The sequence below is a fragment of the Channa argus genome, chromosome 2 (assembly GCF_033026475.1).
Source record: "Channa argus isolate prfri chromosome 2, Channa argus male v1.0, whole genome shotgun sequence".
NCBI classification, from domain to species: Eukaryota; Metazoa; Chordata; class Actinopteri; order Anabantiformes; family Channidae; genus Channa; species Channa argus.
The window spans coordinates 5376409-5398055 of NC_090198.1; the positions used below are offsets into that span (position 1 = coordinate 5376409).

The 21647-nt window shown below is 39.7% G+C and overlaps 1 protein-coding gene across 3 annotated transcripts in view; it reads right to left on the minus strand.

The window, feature by feature from the left end:
• LOC137110021 (protein MTSS 2-like) overlaps positions 1 to 21647 on the minus strand; it is a 61177-nt gene that overhangs the window by 26215 nt on the left and 13315 nt on the right. For all 3 annotated transcript variants that reach the window (XM_067494973.1, XM_067494972.1, XM_067494974.1), the window contains exons 2-3: positions 18348 to 18409; positions 17760 to 17833 (exon numbers count right to left, since the gene is read on the minus strand). In XM_067494973.1, the coding sequence (XP_067351074.1) occupies positions 17760 to 17833; positions 18348 to 18409 (136 nt within the window). The remainder of the gene's footprint in view (positions 1 to 17759; positions 17834 to 18347; positions 18410 to 21647) is intronic.

Here is a 21647-nt window from a genome sequence, read left to right on the forward strand (position 1 = left end):
TAAAATAAAATGAAAACAGTATCATGGCATGTGCAAAGGTTTGCTACCAACCATTATGGTCTTTTTTTTTCTGTACAAAGTACTAACAGCTCTGCAATAGTTGCATGCACAGCTCTTTAAAGATCTGCCTGCAAATATATATCGTGTGCCAGGGGGCTATGAGGGCCACTCCAAAATCTTCAGCTTTTGTCTGTTGTGGGTAAATACACCATGCTGTTTGAGATACATTTCTGATTATTACCTTGTTTGAAAGGTATTCTCTTTTCAGGTTTTCACACTTAAGTGCCATTTGCGTCCAGAATTTGCTAATATTTAGTTGAATCCATTCTCCACTCCACCCTTGCAATGTTACATAGGGTACAGCTGTATATATAGTATAAGCTGCAGCTGCAACTTATAAATAAAATATATATGTATCAGGTGTTTAAGTACCAATGACTTTAACTGTTTGTGTTTGACCACTGATCACTCAGGTTATTTAAATATTACCATACACAAGTAATCGAGTATATGTAAATAAGGATGCAGGAAAAAAATAGGCATCAACATGAAGAAAGGACGGCTGTGATTGGTGAAAGAAGCATAGTCTTAATACTGAAATGTGTTAGGAGCAGCAAAATCTCCTCACTTTGCCCCAAAGTCCCAACTTGTCTAGGAATAGCCTTGTTTTGGTCCTAACTAGGTAACAAATACATATGTGCTTGTGCTGTACACACACACACACACTCACACATACACACACACACACACGCACGCACACAGCATTGACCTCTGATCCCTCACTGGACCAATGACATCAGTCATGGCCAAGTCACTTCCTGTCAAAACACATCTCTCCACACGATCTGTGGTTGCCACGGTGACAGGAGGATAAGACTGGCAATGACAGCTGAATTGAAAAATGCTGTCAACGTTAAAACGTTATAACGCATTAGTCACTACTGTCAAATAATTACATGTTTCTTTTTGTTTGACTCACAAAGCTCATTACTGTTTGCAGCCATTTTCCCTGCTCTGTGTGTGATTTGCCCCGAATGACAAAATAATATCATCTTCACGTTATCGCAGTGAAAATATGTTTTTTTTCTTTTATTTTTGGATAATCTATCCTTCACATTTTGCATGCACATTCTTGGCAGTATGCCCTGCTGCCTTTTACCGCTTCTACTTATCACAGTGTCCTCAGTGACCTAGATGAGTGTCCACTGTGATGACCCTGAACAATCAATGTTCTGGTCCAGTCTGGTTGATTTCCACGGCCAGTCAGTTCCATCCTCAGTGGCTTTACACAGTGCACAGCACTACACAGTAGTGTGGCAACAACAAGAAAAGAGCAAGAAGCTCATTATCCGTCTAAGTGTGCAGCCTACAGCGAGTCACCTGCTGTTTGCACGAAACCTTGACATCAAAAATCTGACTTGATCATCACAGAGGAAATCCACTGCCAAACAACTTTCTTAGCCGCCAAGAAGATGTGCACAGATGTACTGTACACACGCATCAGCTAAAGTCCAACTGCTTGGACCCATTAATACGCAGGATACTGTAGAATGGAGGGTGTTCACGGTGTAATGGTTTAGAGTGGAGTCAGCTGGGCCTGGGAAAGCATGCACATTCTCTGGCTTTGATTACAGAGGCTTTAAATCTCTCCTCCACACATACACACAAATATACAAACCCAAAATGCAGACACACACTCTGTCCCTAGAGACCAAAGCTGGGCTCAACTAAAGGCGTCCAGACAGAGCATATACAGTGTACTCAAAAATTGTGAGGGTTGTTGGCAAAGGACACCTTCTGCTGCTAAAAATAACCACAGCGAGTAAAAGCCAGACCAGCTTGTGCTGTGGAAAGAGAGAGAAGTTGAAAAAGGCAAACGGGGCTGAAAGGTTTTACCCAGGTCTGGCTCCATGTCTCCATTCACCAGTGTGTTTCAAAGCAAAGGCTTCTACTGTAAATAGAGTTGTACTGTATCTAAACAATTCTGACCCGATTTTACCTGTTGTTACCTTCAACTCTGAGCACAAATCACAGACCACTATACAGCCAGTAGCCAGTGTTTGTCCTTAACACGCTTGAAATCTATGGAGTCCAAAAGCTGACAAAGTGAAGTAAAAATGTATCAACCACTTCAAAAACACACAATTCTGTGAGCTGTCTGACTTTGTTAGTATTAGATAATGATGATGCCTTTTGCTAATGTGCAGTTTTAATTGTTCACGGCACAGATTAAGTGAGTTGCTGGATACCTTCATTATTGTGGTCCATATTAACATGATAGGCAGGATGGATCCATGTTTTTATGTTTTTAACACCATATTCTGACCCTACTAACCAAATGTTAAAGCAGAAATTGAGACTCATCACACCAGGAAAAGCTTTTACAGTTGTCTAATGTCCAATTTTAGTGAGGCCCCTAAGAAGTCAAGATATGCTCTTTTGCAAAAGTTGTTATTAAGGTACTGTCTTCTTTCTATAAGCTTGAACCAGTCTGTCATCGTCCTCTGACCTCTGGCATCGACAAAGCCTTTTCACACAGAGAATTATTGCTGACTGGATGTTTTTACTTTTTCACACCATGCTCTATAAAAATAGAAATACTAAGACCAGCCCATCTTGCACTAACAAGCCATGTTTAATCATTTGAATGACCTTCCTTTTCCCATACAGATGAATCATGTTTGTCATGTTTTCATGCCTAAATATACTGAACTGCTGTTATTTGAGTGGCTGATTAGGTAAAAGCAATAAAATGCTTTTATAGTGGGGTAAAGTAGGGAGGTAGGTACAGTAGGTATCTAAAACATCCAGCAAGCCATCAAGTCAAGTCCTTTGGTGAGTTCTATGGACACCAAAGGTTCCCCATTGCATGGTATAAATGCACATGTCAGTCAAACAGAAATATTTGACACCTAAAGCAATAACAACGTATATTAAGAGGATGGCTGAGAATGGTGTGAGACAAGAATGTCCCAGGTTTGACGGCAGCGTAAGATGCTGTGCATGCACCTAATGTTTTCAGAGTATGTATTTTAACTGAACCTTACTCTGGATTTTTTGTGCCTAATCCTAACACAGTTGTGTCTCTGTATAAAGTCAACCAAACCCAGATATTCCCAAAACATTAAAATGTTACTTTACCTTTTAGTTGCAACATTTTTACTACAGTACGTAGAAAGGCTCTGTTTCATAATCAGTATCTAACTACACTCTTGAGACATATTTTAAGAAGGACCACTAGGATCAGCAGGCAGCATATTTAACATGGCAAGTAAAAAAGGGAAAATCAATTGAAGCTATATTTGTGCACCTTGGCAACCTGATATTAATCTGACATTTTCCCTCTCATCAATATAAAAATGATGCTGAAGTTAGAATTTCTGTTTGAATGCAGTAGTATATACATTTCTAGATTTAATGTCAAGGCAACATTTGAAATCCTGCTTGCAGGCCTGAAAATCTTGTCCGTAGACAACCCCTCCTTCAGTGGAGGTGGTGGTGCTTGTCTCTGCACTAGCTGCTGAGTGGCTGATTTTCTGAGTTGTCTGTACTTCCTAACCCTTTGTGAATATAATTTCTCGGTACCTCTGACCTCTCTGTGATGAGATGCTTCATTCTTTGCTCTAAAAAAACATATGCCGCAAAGTGTCTAATTAGTCTCAAACTTGAAATTTATTATAATCTTTCTAAAAAATGTGCTCCCTAAAAGTAGTTTGTTAACATAAACATAACTCTATCTTCGTGGTTTCAAAACCATTTTTGGAAAAAAGCTAGCTGATGAACTTACCCATCTCTAGCAAAGGTTTTTGAGTTAAAAACCGAAACATAACTCTATCTTCGTGGTTTCAAAACCATTTTTGGAAAAAAGCTAGCTGATGAACTTACCCATCTCTAGCAAAGGTTTTTGAGTTAAAAAACGAAACATAACTCTAGATTTCATTTCCTTACTAACATTTCTTCTTCAAGTGTGTTTGTGTACATACACATCAGCAACAAGATGTCATGGATCCTTAACAACCCAAGAAGATGGCAAAATTAAGGCAAAGGAAACTTTTCATACATTCTTGGAGTAACAATGCATTAAGCAGATGATGTCCACTGTTACATGCATTCTCCTATCTGCATGAATGCATCACAAGAGCTACTTAAGGTCATGACTAAGAGACTCAGAATCACTCCTCTCTGCTCTAAAACACATCTATTTTGCTATTGACACTGCGAAATGCTCTGCAATCATAGTTAGCAAATTACAATTTTTGAAATTTTGAGAGCAAATATCTGTCTACTGCTGCCAATGTTGTTCAATAAGTCTTTGCCATAGGAGGCACCCACTACACCTATACACATTAAGGTATGTGTAAGAGCACATTTCTAATAAAAAAAAGTTTCATACTGCAACTTTAACAGCTCCTTGTTTCTAGAAGTTCCCGGTGTTCTGATGCAACATGTATGGACCAGTTTGTCTAAAAGACAAAGTGCCGCAACATAATCTGTCAGAGCTGTGCTGTCACACCACAGTTAGGCTTGGCTGTGCTGAGTCACACACTGCAGTGGTCTAAAAATAGCATTGTGGGTAATGAAGTCAGGGCATCATGTATGCTTGTCTGCGTCCCTGCACACTCCTGACCTCTGACAGATAATGTAAAACTGAAACACACATGCAGTCAGGGAAGCTCAGAAAGCCTCTCTCTCTCTTTCTCTGTTGATGTTTCTGAATCTCATCCAGCCAACCCCACACACACACACACACACACACACACACAAACATGTGCAGTCAGCAGGTGAAAGCGTGTGCAGTTCCTTAGCTTTCAGGAGGTCAGGTAGCTGTGGGAAAGACTGTTTTACTGTTCGGTCCCTCTCTCACCAAGTCACTCTCTAGCATATATTTCATCCAGCACCAAGTAAAAGAATGATGACACTAAGGAATAACTTGGAGAGAACATTGATATACACAACAGCTCCACTTAGCAGCTATAATTTGAGCTTTCAACCAAATCCCATAAGATGACTTTGAGCTGGAAGTAATAAAGTTGTCCAAAAATAACATAGCGGTTAATGAAACATACTAAAATGCGTGGACCAGTAAAAGGTTAGACAGAGAATCCACAGAACACAGCAAACTGACAAATTGTGTGTGTGTGTGTGTGTGTGCGCTCGCGCGAGTGTGTGCCACTGTTGCCATGGAAACACATCCAGGGAGAAAGTTGCACAGCAGAAAAACATGGATAAAGGGCAGACAAAAAAAAAAAAAACTGAATGGACGATGAAGCATTCACACACACAGACACTGTGTGCATCATAAAGTACCAACAGAGGCAGTGCCATTTAGCACATACATAACAAGCATGACGACAGCAGAAAGGATTATTTAATAAACATGCTAAAATATGACTAAAGATGCTGTTACCATATAGCCTTAGGCATACAGAGGCAGAACTGTGCTATCACGACAAACACAATAATGAAAATGTGAAAAAACGCAATCATGCCCAAAAAGGAAGGATAAATAATTATCTGGTAATAAAGCTGGACTTACTGAACTGAATACTATCATCCTTATACTGTGTGTATGTTTGTGTGTCTTTCTGTGTGTGTGTGTGTGTGTGTGTGAGCAAAGCTGAGCCAGCAGTAGCCAAACCAGTTATCACGCCTGGCTGATGGAAGTTAATACTGCAGATTAACACATGAACTCTTTCACACACACACACACAGACACACACGTACACACACAAACACATACACACCAGTTTTCCCAGTCCAGTTCTACTCAACACTGTTCAGTTGCATTGCTGTTAGTATTCTGAAAAATTTTGCACAAATTACTAGATGAAACTAACAAGAATTTGAGAAGTTGAGAAACACACACACACACACACACACACACACACACACACACACACACACACACACACACACACACACACACACACACACCACCCTCATTCCAGCCTCTTGTCTTATTAAACAAGACTTGGCCTTGGAGCAGTAAGACTCATTAAGCTCAGCTTCCCATGCTTATTGAATGAGTGCACGGCATGTGTTTGTGTGTGTGTGTGTGAGTGCGCAACAGAGCATGTCTTGTGTTGTTGACCTCTGGGACAATACTGCACTGTGACATCAGGAAATGTACTTAGAGAGCTGCCAAAGAAGGAGACATGGATGGAGGGAAGGAGGAGGGCAAATGAGGAATAGGACTGATGAGAGAAACGTGTTGGGAATTTAGAGAGAAAAGACGAGAGCAGCATTCGGGGTTGAACGATGAGAGTAGAGGAAGCACTGAAGAACTGGAGGAGTGACAGAAAGAGCTTCATGGAAGAGGGAGAGAGTCAGAACGAGAGAGTGAGAGAAAAGAGGGTGGGGGGGTTCAGGGAGGGAATATAGATGCACACTGTGGCTAAGGCTTAATTAAAGACAATAATGTTGTTTTTGTAGCTCTCCACAACAACAACAGGCCTATCAGCCATGGCCTACTTACACAGGAGAACGAGAGGGTGGAAAGGAAGGATGGAAGTATAGAAAGAAATAAAAATGAAAGTTGTATTTATTGGTTTAATTTTGTGTTCATTTGACCTGGAAAGGAACAAGGTCAAACAAAGAAGGGTATGACATACAACAACAAGCAGTGTGGCTTGGACCTGAATCGTGGACGCTGTGGTTTCAGTGGTATGCACCTTAACCATCTGGCAACTAAATACCCCCAAAATATGAAGAGGCAAAAAACCAGCCAGACTAAGGTTTGGAGGAATGTACTGTGACTGCACACGGCAGTCCAGAAAACAAGAAGTAACTTGTAGAATTACTCGAAGAGCTACATTGTTAAATGACTACTTTTTATTCATTTTGTTGTTGCAATTATCTAATGTAATCTAAAGAAAGTGAAGTCAAAGCCCAAGACACCAAAGTTAGCAAGTGATGCCTGAATTGTGTCTTTGGGATGGTGCCTGTGGGGTTGTGCAATGGCTCAGCCTCTGACTGATTCCAGAACTCACCAGAAATTCTGGTTCTTTCTGTTATGTTACTCTATGAAGCATATTTGTGGAGGTCAAAGTAATGCCTTACTGCCCAACAGCACTTTTTCTGCTTTTGTAAAACCCATTTCCAAAAAGTTTAAATGCAAAATGTAAAATAAGAAATAGAAGGCCATGATACAACAGTTATCTCAAACCTGTTTTTGATAGTAATTAGTACACAGACAACATATCGTAGGTTGAAACTAAGACATTTGAAATGGGACGTCAGTAACATGTCTCGAAAAAGTTGTGTACAGTGGCACAGTGCGGTTTTAGTTTGACAACACTGTGTCGGGAACTGATGAGACCAATTGTTTTAATGTAGAAAAATATTTCACTTCAAAATGTGCAAATTATTTTCAGTGATGGACCGATCTGGACTGCAGGCAGACGAGTTCAGCGTGTTTGTGGATTACATGTAGAGTGTGACCTTCCCTTAAGAAGACGTCATCTGGATGACAGCATAAGTTGCTCCAAAACCTGTATACATCATTCAGCACTAATGCTGCCATCACAAATATGGAAGGAACTCATGCTGTGTGCTTTAATCAGATAGTGTATTTCCTCATTAGCATGAAGGACATGGCAGCTAGGATTTCTAAGAAGTAGTTCATATTTTGAGATTTCTCTGGATTGGGAGAAAACTAAATTATGTACTGTATTTTATGATTATTTTATGCAATTTTTATTTTGCGAAGTGTTATTCTCAAGGAGTTAACATTTACTTTCTGATGACTCTCGCTCTTTTTATACTCAATTGTGATACTGACCTGTTGCCAATGAATCTAATTTCTTAGCTTTCCAAAGCGTTTTGTTGCCCTTGTGTTGCTGGCATCAAATTTAAAGCATCAAATGGTTAGAGGTTAACACTGCTGCCTCACAGCTAGGAGGTCCCTGGTTTGAATCCCCAGCCAGGTGCTTGTGCGGGTTTCCTCCGGCCACGCAGGTTTTCTCCCACAGTCCACGATACAGATGTCTATTTATTCGGTGACGATAAATTGCCCCCAGGTGTGAATGTGAGTGTGACTGGTTGTGTGTCTGTGTAGGTCTCTCTTAGTACAAAGCCCTAGTTAAACCAGTTTGGTTGTATTAAATCAAATGCATATACTGCAGGTGACCGTGGATGTTGTGCAGTCTGTAAAATAAAATTAAACCATCTTGCTCAGAGTTTTCCTTTCCTCTTAGCAACAACGTAGCTATTTTTTTCTCTGCTACCAGTTCCCTCTCTATTTCTCTATCTCTCTCTTCCCTTGTTGCTTGGCAACCATGCTCGTAAATGTGATCCCACTTTTCTGTGATTGGATAAAGGAACAACAGATCCATGGCAAATTCAGTGCAGGGGGGAGACGCGTGTATCACACACAGGAGCTATAAACTTATAAATGCAAATGTAAGTCATTTTTGTGTAGCTTTGGCTGTATACTTTTGTTTATTCGTGTTTGCAATTTTATCTTCTACCTTTCCATTTCTCCCATGGCCGCCCGCATCCCTACAGCATGATGTTGCCACCAGCGTCACCACATCTTCCCCACCATAGCGTAGATGAAGTGCAGTGTCCGGTTTCCTCCAAACACAGCATCTGGTCTGATGGTCAAAAAGCTCAAATTTGGTCTCATCAGAGACAAGAACGTTCTTCCAGTTGACTTCAGAGGCTTCCACAGGCCTCCTGGCAAACTCTGTCCAAGATTTATTATGAGCTTTGTTGTCTTTGTCACTCTCCAATAAAACTTTGACCGGTGAAGAACTCGGGCAACAGTTGCTGTCTGTACAGTATCTCCCATTGACTGATGCCAAATTTATGTCTGTATCATATTCCTTCTATTTGATCGAAAGTATGGAAAAATAATGAAATTAAACTCGAAAGAATATTCAATGACTTTAAAAATTTCTTACATCTATCGTATGCATGTTTTATGCTTATGCTTTTCCTTAATTTTGTTGCAGAGTTGCTTAGACTGTTCTTTTGTCTTCGTGATGTAGTTTTTTTGTAGGATTCTGATTCAGCAGTGAATGCTGTATAAATACACCTTTGTCTAAATGGCCCTATCGCTTGAAATGCATTTATTGGATCTCCCTTTAACTTTATACAGTACATGACTTCAAATAATACAACTGGCTGCATCAATAATAGTTTAGGTGAGTTACTTTTAAAAGGGGGTTTTAACTAATTCATTAAATGTAGATTAATTTGTAAAGACTTGTTTTTACTTTGATATTTTGAAAAAGAACAGAATTATTCAAAGTTGTAAAAGCATAAAAGGTGACAATGTAAGAGTGTTAATACTTTTACGAGACACCGTAATTTGCATGCATGTCTGAATGTGCCAAGGTTAGTGTGTGTGTGTGTGTGTCTGTGTGTGGGTGGGTGGGTATGTGTGGTGCTAATAACTAGCAGGTTATCCTTGCAGGGGGGTGACATGCTACAAGCTGAATCAGGAAAACCACTCTTGCTGAGTTGCTTGTCTGCGTGCGTCTGTGTGTGTCTGTGCAGCTGTATTAACTTAAGTGGCTTTACATCTGAGTGTTACCTCTATTCCTCCCACCCAGGGAGTCATCAGTGCAGCATGGAGCATGGAGTGTCCTGCCAGGCAGTCAGCTATAGCTAATGAGAGGGTGTTGAGTACTTTTTTTATTATTCTGAATGAACAACACACATGTGTGTTTGTCTTGCTACAGTTATGAGAGTGCAGTCTTGGACAGAATGCAGTAACTAGCCCTTTGCCCTCACCCTAACCCTATAATCCCTTATCACAGTATAAACATAATGCCTAAATAACAGCAAATGCCCCAAAAGAGCCTTGTCGAGATTGCGACGACTAATCAAAATGTTCTGGAAATGTCTGCACAATAATGACTAGAAAAAAGTGAGTGAAAAATAATGAGCATGTAAGCAAATGGGTCTAAATTAGCTAAACGTACTAGTTGAAATAGATAAAAGTAATGTATAAAATGGTTCGTTAAATTCAGGCTAATGGGTTAAAACAAATAAATGTAACAGATAAATTGTTATATTAGGTAGAAGGAATACATACATAGTGCATTCACTTTAGAATTTGAAGTAAAAGCTGTTGAAATTAAAGTCTGTTAAAATCAGTGAATAAATGTTTAATAGAGAACTACAAGTAATTAAAGTTGAGGCCTCCAGCTTAACGCTTAATGGATAAATGACTAAAACCATTAGCTAAAAATAATAGACAAGCAACTAAAACGCTTAGCTTCAATTAATAGATAAATGTCTTCATCGTGAGCAAAAAATAAGCAATAGTTAAAATAAGTAATGGACTGTTGAAAAACTTTAGGAAGTTACAGTAGCTAAAAATAATAATGGTTGAATAACGGTTGACACAGTTTACAAACTGCAAACTTGATTAAACCAGTGATGGATGAAGTACTCAAAACTCAAAAAAATGTACTCTAGTAAAAGTAGAGGTAGCACATTGATATTTCTATTAAAGTAAAGCTGAGTTCATGATTTAAAATTTTTTGTATCCCAAGTAAAAGTAGCTAGCATTGTTTCTCATTGGCCTTGTCTGTGGATCAGCGTTGTTTTATGGTTGTTGTTGAATACAAGTAATAATAATTAATAGTAGTTTTAATAATAATTTTGCTGTTTTAAATATTACAGAACAATCCACTAAACTTTGCTGACGTTAAATTCAAACTAAAACACCTTTAAAGAAGAGAATAACCCACCAGTAGTATCAATTTAACCAGTCTTACTACTAAATACAGTAACTATAAAAACAGTCAACCATTCAAATCATTAGGTGACAGAAACATTGTGGCAAAAAAAGTACCAATAAACACACCATCACTTTTTCACATCAAACTAAAGTTTGTTTTTTCTCAGACCAGGGCTCCACATTACAATCATTTCCCTCAATGTGAGAGAGGTCAGAGGTCAAGCTGGGAGCATCTTATCAGTGCTTCAGAGACCAGAGAGTGCAATCAATCAATTTGCAATACTTGGTAAAACCAAGTAATGACATCTTAACTATGAAAAACAATATTGTAGCACATATATAGTTTAACAATTAACTAAATAAACTAAATGAATTTATAACATGATGTGTAATTATAAATTGTTACGTTGGGTTAATTCGGACACAACAGCACCAGTACAGGGCTGGTGGTTGTGCAGTAAACAGTTCTCTGCCTATTCTGTCTTTATTGCTGCTACACTGCGAGAGCACAATCATCAATCCATTCCTTTGAGGTCTGGAACAATCCCCAACTGTTGCTCTGTATCATTTCACTACTATTTGAACACATGAATTGTCAGTCATCTACACAGAATCACTGTGTGTCGAATCTTAGCTTTGCTATTTACAGCACGTCGATGTGCAGTTTGTTGGTCACGTTTTAAATGTGCTGTATGTAGCAGTTTCAAAACGCCATTACTGCTTTCTCAAATTAAGAGTCCTACCTTGGTTAAACAATTGTAAAGTCATGAGACCACATTCAGGAGCCCTGGCAGCCTCTATGTCACACAAGTGGAATTATGAGTGGTAGCGTTTCTCAAAATCAAAACCACATTCCCCATAAACTTCATTGCTTCCTGCCCCCCAGCTCCCTTCCTGTGCCTTCACTAAAGATGGTAAACATGTTAGAAATGAGTTTTCCAGCCTCTTTTCGTCTGTCTCTACCATCTGCAGATAAAGAGAGTTGAGATAAACTTGAGCCTTACTTCCTGTTTAGCACAAAAACAATTATTCTCGTTCTTTTTCTCTGATGTTGCAGGTCAGTTACCATCATCACATGCATTAGGGTGTTGAAAATGCATTGAAACTTGTTCACTATTTCAATCAGCTACAAAACTAGGCTACAAAAATAAGCTCTATTATTTGCCTAAATGTGTCTCGTTTCTGAAAGCCAGTATCGATAATTGCACAGTAAAGGTGATGTCACTGATTGTGCTCAAATTTATGTGGCAAAATGACTGCAATCACTGAATAGTGAACAAGATATAGTTCATTGTTTCAGCAATACAGGTTCAGTCATGCTTTAAAGATATTCATGCAACTAATACATAAATAACGTTTCTCCTTTGCTGAAGGGTTTGTGACTAGTGTCTTTTGATCTTCAAAAGAATGTTAAGCTTCCTTGGATTTTCCGAGCTGAGCACTTGGCTTCTGCATTTCTTTTAAAGGTTCACAGTTTTTTGAGTCTCTCCTGAAACGTCCCCTTAGGAACAATCAGACGGGTATGTCCCCTACAGTACATCTTCATTTTGTTTCCAACCATTTTACTACATTTCTACTCTAGGGGATGAAGGCAAATTCAGTACTGTGTCTATAAGCATGACTTTATGCATTTGTGTGTGTGTGTGTGTGTGTGTGTGCGCACATGTGTGTGTGTTTGTGTCTGTCAATAAGATTTATGATATTCATTAAAAAACCTTGCATTCAGATGCAGATAGGCAGCCTGGCAATAAAACCCCCCAGACATCCTGTACCAACAGATCTTCATCCTTATCATCTCTCTGTCACACACAGAAACACGTATGTAAGCACGCATGCACACACACACTCACACACACACACACACACACAAACAAACACAGTGGCACTTTATTGCTGTGCTTTGTGAGAGTCCTGGGACCGACCCAGGTTTCCTCACTGCTACTGGTGTGAGAGAAGAGGATGAAGAAGAAGACAGTAGGTGCATCATCATAGTCATCATTATCATCAGAATCGTTGCCATTAGAGGAATGAAGACACGGGTGTTGATGAGTATAAGGGTAAAGGACTTATAGAAAGTAACTTAATTAACCCAGTCTGTCATTAATGACCCGGACAATACTTAAAAACAGTCAGAAAGTGACCTAATTAAAGGCTAAATTCATAAATCACTTTTGTTTATATGTTACACTTTTCTGGGTATTAGTTTGCTGCGTCTTTCAGACTGTCAGCTACTCTACATGTGTTCAAACCAGAAGTAAAGCAGAATCATGGGGGACAGCTCATGATAGATGTTTCAGAGATAAAGTCAGAGAGGCCAGATTGAGGTGGTTTGGACATGTTCAGAGGAGAAACTGTGAATATATCAGTAGAAGGATGCTGAGGTTGGAGCTGCCAGGCAGGAGGTCTAGAGGAAGAACAAAGAGGAGATTTATGGATGTAGTGAGAGAGGACATGAAGTTAGTTGGTGTGAGAGAAGAGGATGCAGAGGACAGAGTTAGATGGAGGCACATGATTCACTGTGACGACTCCTGAAAGGGAACAGCTTAATACAGCCGAATAAAGGAGAATACACTACTTTAGTTAATTTTCTCTTAATCTGAAAATCATTTGACTGCTTTTACTGTGAAACGTACCCCACAGTACTGCGAAAAACTGTTTACAGTTAACACTGGAAGTGAAAAACAACCGGCGGAAATATCATCGCTATCGCAGTAATTACATGGCTAATGAGGAACAGGGCGGTGATGGAAAGTGGCAGATATATATTTAGCTATCGAGTACACAGCAAATAGTTTGTGTGTCACAAAGTAACATGATGAAGATTCTCTTGAAAATAACAACAGCTTTACCAGCTGGGGAATGAATCAAGAATTCATGTGCTTTGGCTAGTTTTGGCCATTTATCACATGTTTCAGACTCAAAGTTGTTGTGCATTAAGTATAATAGGTTATTGATTATCATCACAAATTAGGTTTCCTGCCAACAATGTGGTCAGACAAACGCAAACCGAAACTAACACAGCTAATTTCCCACGCCATTCAGTGGACAGTATGGATGGGTGGGTGTTAAAGCAGTGGACTTTAAACTAACAGTAAATGTTTCTACTTCACTAGCTTAACCTTATAATTAGTTGCACCAATCCCTGGTGTTTTTGTGCCTAAACAACATAACAAATCACATTTTGTGCATAAAGCTAAGAAAGTTGATAAGAAGGTCACCTATTTAACCATAGTTATGAGCTTATAAGTACTGATAACAGCAGAAGTGGGATGATTAAATCACTTTTTCCGTAAGAACTTGTTATTATATCAGCAACATGGAAAAAAAAGCAAATCCTAACTCTGTATCAAAAGGCCAGAATGGCAAATAAACTAACAGCAGCCGAATTTGGTCACATTTTCACTGGTTTTAACTTCCCAGCCAAAAAAAAAAAAAAAAAAGAAATCACTTAAAAAGCTCAGAATGAAGCATAGATTTGATTAAAAGAGTGGGAAAAACTGTCTGTGTGTGTGTGTGTGTGTGTGTGTGCACGTGTGTGTGTGTCCTCGCTAATGCCAAACATGGATCCAAATGGCATGTTATTAAACCCACAACACAGGCAGGGCCCATGCAACCAAATCAGAACATAGTGGTGTTGTGTCTTTTCTAATGTTTCCATTTCATCATGGTATTTACACACACACACACACACAAACATAAACCTGTTTCCCCAAGGGAAGGTGAATAAGAGCGGACCCACAAAGCACATCTGAAAATTCAGCCCACACCAGGGGATTCACAAACACTTGCTCACTTCCTTCCGCACCATCACACACCTAAGAAAAAAACGGTTTATCTCAACCTGTATTTTACCTCTTTAAACGTTAAAAGCAGAATGTGTCCAGTGCCTAGATATTAAAATCCCTGCAGAAACATAATGCTCGCCCAAGACCCAAGCAGAACAAAAAACAGTCCCCCCCCCCTTTTTGTGGGGCTATTTCCCTCTGGTCACCTAACACAGTAAGTGATGTAATAAACCACTTTGCTCCAGTTAGTGTAACAAGGGAAAATAAGAAGGAGTAAACTACCTACTTTGAACAAACTACAGAAAATAAATTTTGGATGCAGTTTTTCCGTGTGGCACATGCTATTGCTTGCACGCAAGAGACGGCTGACCTCTTTTGTTTAGGTCATTTCCACTAAAAACATGAAGAATTTATTCCAAACTTGATTGGAACTTCTGTGAGCAATTCAAAGGTCATATCTTCTGTGTGTTCTTTTTGTCTTCCATCGGTGCAACGGGGCTTTTTCCACCACGCTTTCTACCAACTTACAAATGGGAAAGAGTGCGTATTGTTCGTCGAGGAACGTCCATTTATGGCAAGTGGGCCAGGTCTTGTCCTTTGCAGCATGTTTGAGGGCTGATGTCATGTCTACACGGAAGGTGAAGCCGAAGCAGCATATTAGCAAAGCAGAGTTGCCAGATCAAGCAAAACAAATATTTGTACAAATCCACCAGTTATATTGTAGTTTATGGGAAACTGCTGAGCACAACATCTGCTCCAACATCAACATGTATTGTAGCATGAACCATTGAAACCAAATGTCAGGGGGGCCAAATGATGGTCTGACCATAAATAAGTTTAGAAGAAGCTGTGACTGGCAGAGGTTGCTGCCTAATAGAGTTTCAGTCGAAATATGAGTGGATCATTTCTGGCACTAAGTGATCAGGCTGGTTCCGAGTCAGTTCCACACTATTGTACTGAGAGAAAAATTGACATGATTACACGTTTAGCTACTGTACATTGAAGAAAAGAGAAATTATAATATTCTGATAGTTAGTGTGCATCTGGCAACACTGTAGCAGAGCAGCCGTAGCTTCATCTATGTCTGCACAGAAGTCATTCAGGCACAGCACAAAGTGTAGGTCACCAGCATTGTCTTCAGAATTAAAACATTATCATCATGGGGCGACTATAGCTCATTTGGTAAGGCAGTTGTCCACAGACCACAGGATCAGAGGATTGATTCCTGGTCCTTCTTTGCTACATGTCGAAGTGTCCTTGGGCTAGAAACTGAATTGCTCCAGGTGGGGGGGGGGGTCAGGCGAGCCACTGTTATCGGCGTGTGAGTGAGTGTATGAATGGGTGAATGAGAAGTAATGTGCTGTATAAGCAGACATTTACGAGCACCTCTCGAAAGTATTCAGAGTAAAGTCCATAAGGAACAGGCGGTATATGATTGGACTGTCATGGTCTTCCTTAAAGAATAAACAACCACAAAGGTCATTTTCTTTCTGCTAAAAAGTTCCCATTTATAGAAATTAGTCGGCAAACAGTTGATGATCGTGGTATATTCAACCTGATCCGCTGTCAGTATCTCTAGTGGTTATCCGGTGCCATTGGAATGTAATAATCTAGCAACTGTGATTTCCCACACGCTGCAGCATATTCAGGCGGACATTTTTTTTTTTATCCGTTTCCATCCAGCTACTGAAAACATACATTGTGTAACTTTTCAGTTCCCATAAATAGAAACACAGCCGAGGATGTTGCATCAATGGGAGTGTCGGTACAAGAGTGGATCACAGGATCTTCAGTACCCTTTGGGCTTGATTCCCACACACACACACACACACACACACACACAATGTAATAAATAGCACATTGATATAGTGAATAGCAGGAAGACAGAGAGCGTCATTATTGCTGCCATCTCCTGCCTCCATCCATTTAACAAATCTATTAAACAGCATCACACACTGAGAAATAGATGCAATGGTACAGCAACATGTCGAATACGCTCCAATGGGAGAAACTTATCAGTACAAAAAAGTAAAAAGGGAACTCTGATCCACAGTCCACATTGCCACGTCACAACATCATTTATGTTCTGTTTTTGCTTCTGTGTGTGTGTGTGTGTGTGGCAGTATTAGCTGCATGGCAAATGAGCTGACACACCTTGGTGAGTTCCTGTCTAGCCTGTAAAAGCAGCGTGAGCCTCTTCCTGTATCCTCCTCTATAGGAGCCCACCTGGGGCAACACACACACACAACCCACATCCACTGTCAGGCAGCTGCACTTAATAAGTTGCTGTATTATAGCATCAGTCATCTTTCGAGTTTCCCTCTCTTCTCTCAGTGGTACCATAGTATTCAGGTGGCCTTCGGTGGGTGGTGAGTCTTTGTCTGACCTTCGCAGCTCTCAGCCCATGCTCTTTTAAAGCTAGTGCCATGCTTTAAGCCTACACACAGAATATTGAAGTTGTCAAGAGTGTGAAAGCCAAAAACTACACAAAGGAAACAATCTCTTGAACCAAACTGAAAAGTTCAGCAAATGTTTTCTCAGAATGCAGCATAGAGAAACACACCGTAGTGCGTTCATCAGATTATCAAAACAATCTAATCTGCCTTTGAAAAGGATACATTTCCCAATTTTACAAATATTGCTTCGAGCAGCACAACAGCTTTTTTAAAGTGGGACATCCAGTGAAAAACTGCAGTTACAGTACTGCATTAGCTTATCTTTTTATTTGTCACTCGTATTCTATAGCAGTATCTGAACCCCAGCTTCCTAATGTTTCAGCAGCTTTTCCATCCTAAACACGATTATTGCACTTTACACCGGAGATTCTGTCACCAAACAGCTGCACCACGAAAACCCACTTAAAACATAATACATCAATCCTCAAAAACACATGTTGTTTGCTACTAGGACAGTTAACTGAGCTTCCTGTTGTGTTGGAAAGTTTAACAAAACTTATTCTGCTATAGGAATTGACTGACATCTCTGGGATGTCTTTTTTGTCTCTTTTGTCTCTGCTGTACAACTGCTTTGAACTCTAGGACACAGTGTCCTACCTTTAGGCTACTGGAAATACTTTCATCAGACAAAGGAGAGTTCAGCAGGCTGGAAGAAAATATCTCATCATAAGATTTATAATACAATAGTGGTGGAGGGTGTGCAGAAAAGCAAACCACAGCATAGCACTGAACTCATACTATACCAGTGCACACAACTCAGAGTCGGATGGTTATTTCTCACACACCCACACACACACACACGCACACACATAGTTGTTATTCTACCTCTGGTGTTTGTAGCCATGTCTGCCACCTTCTGAAAGGCATCCAGGAAGGCCACAGCAGCCAGAACCGTGGTTCTAGATAAAAAGAAAATAGGTAATTACTTCAGATAAAATTATTTCAGTGAGCTATATTTAATAAGCATTTTAGCCTGATTTGCATATTGGGCAGTACGTTTTCGCACGGGTAATGTAGCGATTGCTGATTTGATCACTTTAATAGCAGATCTGCTGCTGTTTTGCAAAATCCAGCTGATCAAGCTATGTGGGAAGGTACTTTTAGTCAAAGCCTAACGGGAAAAGAAGAACAAAAACAAAAAAAAATCTATGCAAATTTTAGATATAATCTAAATTTTTGCAATTTTATTTTTTTCCAAAAACTTAAATGAAAAGAAGGCGTGTATATCAAACTTTTCAAGAAATTTGAATAGTTGCTCGGCATTCAAAAGTGTGTGACACAATTCCACATAAAACTATTTCTGCTCAACAACCAAAACCCGTTTTCTCCTCTGTATATGTTATGGAGCATATTTCAATTCATATTTTAAAAAATGTAACATACTGTGTCTTTATTTCTGTTAAAGATACTTACCGGAGCTGGGAATGCAGTTTGGTGGCCTTAGCACTGAAGTCCTCCCACACAGGATAGGAGCACTGGCAACACAGAGACAACACAATATTTTTTTACCAGCTATTACACACTAAAACTCACCAACGGGTAGTGACTCTAAATAGATGCGTGTTACATAACTTTAATGCCTGTGAGTTACTGTACATGAGGTCAGGCCTTTGTGCTTCACTGATGCACTTTTTCACCAAATCTGAGTGCTATGAGCAGGTGATTCGAATGCACAAACAGAACATAAATCTAGGATTTTTTTTAATAGACTGAAATAACAAAAAAGACACCAACTTCATTTTGCTTAGTGGGACGGTAGAAGTATTATACTAACCTCAACCGACCTTGGATTGCAGTTTTCACTGGGCATTATGGGACTAATTTCTTAGAGAAAGGTTGTGTGTTGCCATTTAATGGACTGTTAGCATTTCAAACAACAGTGACATCGACGGAGAAGATTCAGTAGGTTCATATTATGAATTATGTTGCCAAACATTGCTGCCACAGTTACAAAATGAAGGTTTAGGTGCAAAAACAGAGAGATGTGAAATGCAAGATCATTAAATATTGAAGTACAATCATTTACTGTCTATTCAAAGAAGAGTGAACTCTTTCCCAATTATAAATCCTTTGCTTTCACACCCAACCCTCCACCCCAACTGCCTCCTGAACAGAGTGTCTATGTCTTTAAAATATGTAAAGACATAGACTAAAAAATACGTAAAGGTGTCTCCCTCTGCTAAAACCATAAGTATAGGCTGATAAATAATCGATAAAGATCCACTGAATGGTGTGATAGCAGTCAAATTTACTATGTTCTGGGTTAAACTTGATCTGTGTAGAGCAAAAACAGCTGTGGTAGCTTAGACCTATTATCACATTCATACAATACAGGCACCGCAATCCTGAATTAAGACCAGCTTAGAAAATCATTAAGTCATAACTAAAAATGAGACAACATTTTAAACAACATAATAATGTAGCAAATTGTTCTGTCTCTGAGGGTTTAAAAGGTATTTTAAAATCTATCTATCACAAAAGCATGCATATCACACACGCACACACACACACACACACACACACACACACACACACACACACACACACACACACCTGTCCCATTTTCTTCTTCACTGATCCTGTATCTCTCTCCACCGCTTCATTCATGCTAAAAACAGCTGCCACCCCCCCCCCTTAAAGCATTCACACAAACACATAACAAATGCACACGCACACACACACACGGACACACACACACACACACACATATGGAGAACTTGACAGCCACTGGCATCATATTGCATCAAAGAGCAGACACAATTCATGGCTGAAGCTTTGTCTCTAATGGATGCTGCTCCCAGATTTGTCCACCCCTCCTTGAGTCTGAGCAACCGCTCTATCATACAACCCCAGCCTCTGCACATATCACATTATATTTGATCCATGTTAACCTAAGGCCCTGCTAAATTCGTGCAAATTGTGTATTGGGGAGGGGGATTGCTTTATTTACGTCAGTATCAGATTATGTTTCCTTACAGGAACCGAGAGAGAGCAAATCTGATAATACGTGAAAAGAAACTTAATGAAACAAGGAATAGTGAAGAAATGAAAGTGAAGGAAGTATTTGTGTGTATGTGTGTGTGTGTGTGTGTCTGTGTGTGTCTGTGTGTGTGTGTGTGTGTGTGGTGGGGGAGGTGGGGCATCCTGTCATGATGTCAGACTGGCACAGACAGTAGGGGATGTAGACACTTTGATCTGGCCTGTTTGATGTGACTTAATTTGGTTTGGAATCACAGTCCTATTTCCCCTCGGTACCAAAATCTACCCTCTACCATCCACCACCCACTACCATCCACACACACACACACACACACACTGCACCCTACCCTTGCAGACTATTTGAAGTGCCCTGTGAAGCTTAAGTAGTGTTGACTGGAGATAACGTGAAGGGACACATCCCCCTTGCACACACACACAGACACACACACACACACACACACACACACACACACACACACACACGAGCATCCCTGCACCTCATTAGCATATTTAGAGTCTGGTGGGAAGTGATGATTGACTGTGTGTGTGTGAGATTTCTTCCTGTTTTTTTCTGCAGGTTTTCCGACACGTCACCTGCTAAAACACCAATGTTACCAATAAAAGCAGCAATCTGAACCACTGTGGACAAAACAATACAATATCGAATTTTTATAATCCTAAAATAATATTAGGTATTATGTACATAGACGCATCAATTTCAATGTGGTGGAGAACCAGAGTAAAAGCAAAATGTTCAAGAATAAGAAAATGTAAAATAATAAATATACAGCATACAACATAGCCTGCTTGTTTTGAGAAATTATTTTAATTATTTTAATTATTTTAATTATTTTTAATATTCCATTCATGGTCGAGACCTGTGCTGTGTGAATTCTTGTGAAAATCGTTACGAAGCTTCCAGCCTTTGAGCTCCTTGTGCCTTAAATATGTCTGTGAATGTGTGGTTATCTCAACTAATGTGAAGCTCAAAGACCGTGACCATAATCACAGGTTTGTAGCGCTTGGAATATCGCGGTGGCCGAGGGGCAAATGCATCAGCGGGTGAGAGACACAGAGTGGGAGACAGTGAATGTGTGAAAAGGCTTTAGCTTTGTACACTATTACATCACAACTTCCTGTGTCACAGAAAGAACTCGGCAGGGCATGCATGATTACCTCTTACGCACACACGTGCACACGTACATACACATACACTTCTTCTTCTTTTCGTTTTTACTTGACCTTCCGCCCTTTATTGCTGCATCAAGCAGAAATTCACAGCTACACTGAGCTGTGGTGCTGCTGACTTCCACTGAATTGTTATGAAAACATTAAATCACCTTTACTTTAGGGTGTAAATGTACATTATTGCTTTTAAACTTACCTCCGACATCTTTTTATTAAAATATGTGGCTGCTTCTAGCTGAAGCAGTTCAGATGATGTCATCTAGAGGCGCTCAAATAGCAGATGCACCATGATTACAGCCTCCATAGTATGAGCAACTTGATGACATAATCTGAACTGAAAGTTCCTCCAAGTGATTTCATCTAGAGGCATTTTTCAGCTGGAAGAGATATTTTAATATAGAGAAGTCAGAGGGAAGTTTAAAGGCATTCAGTTACATGTGTTACCCAAACTAGATCCAAAAGAAGCAAGTTCAACATCAGTGAAGCCGTCCTTCAAGCAGCATACCAGGAAATTCACGTCTAACACCTTTTTAATATTACAGAGCG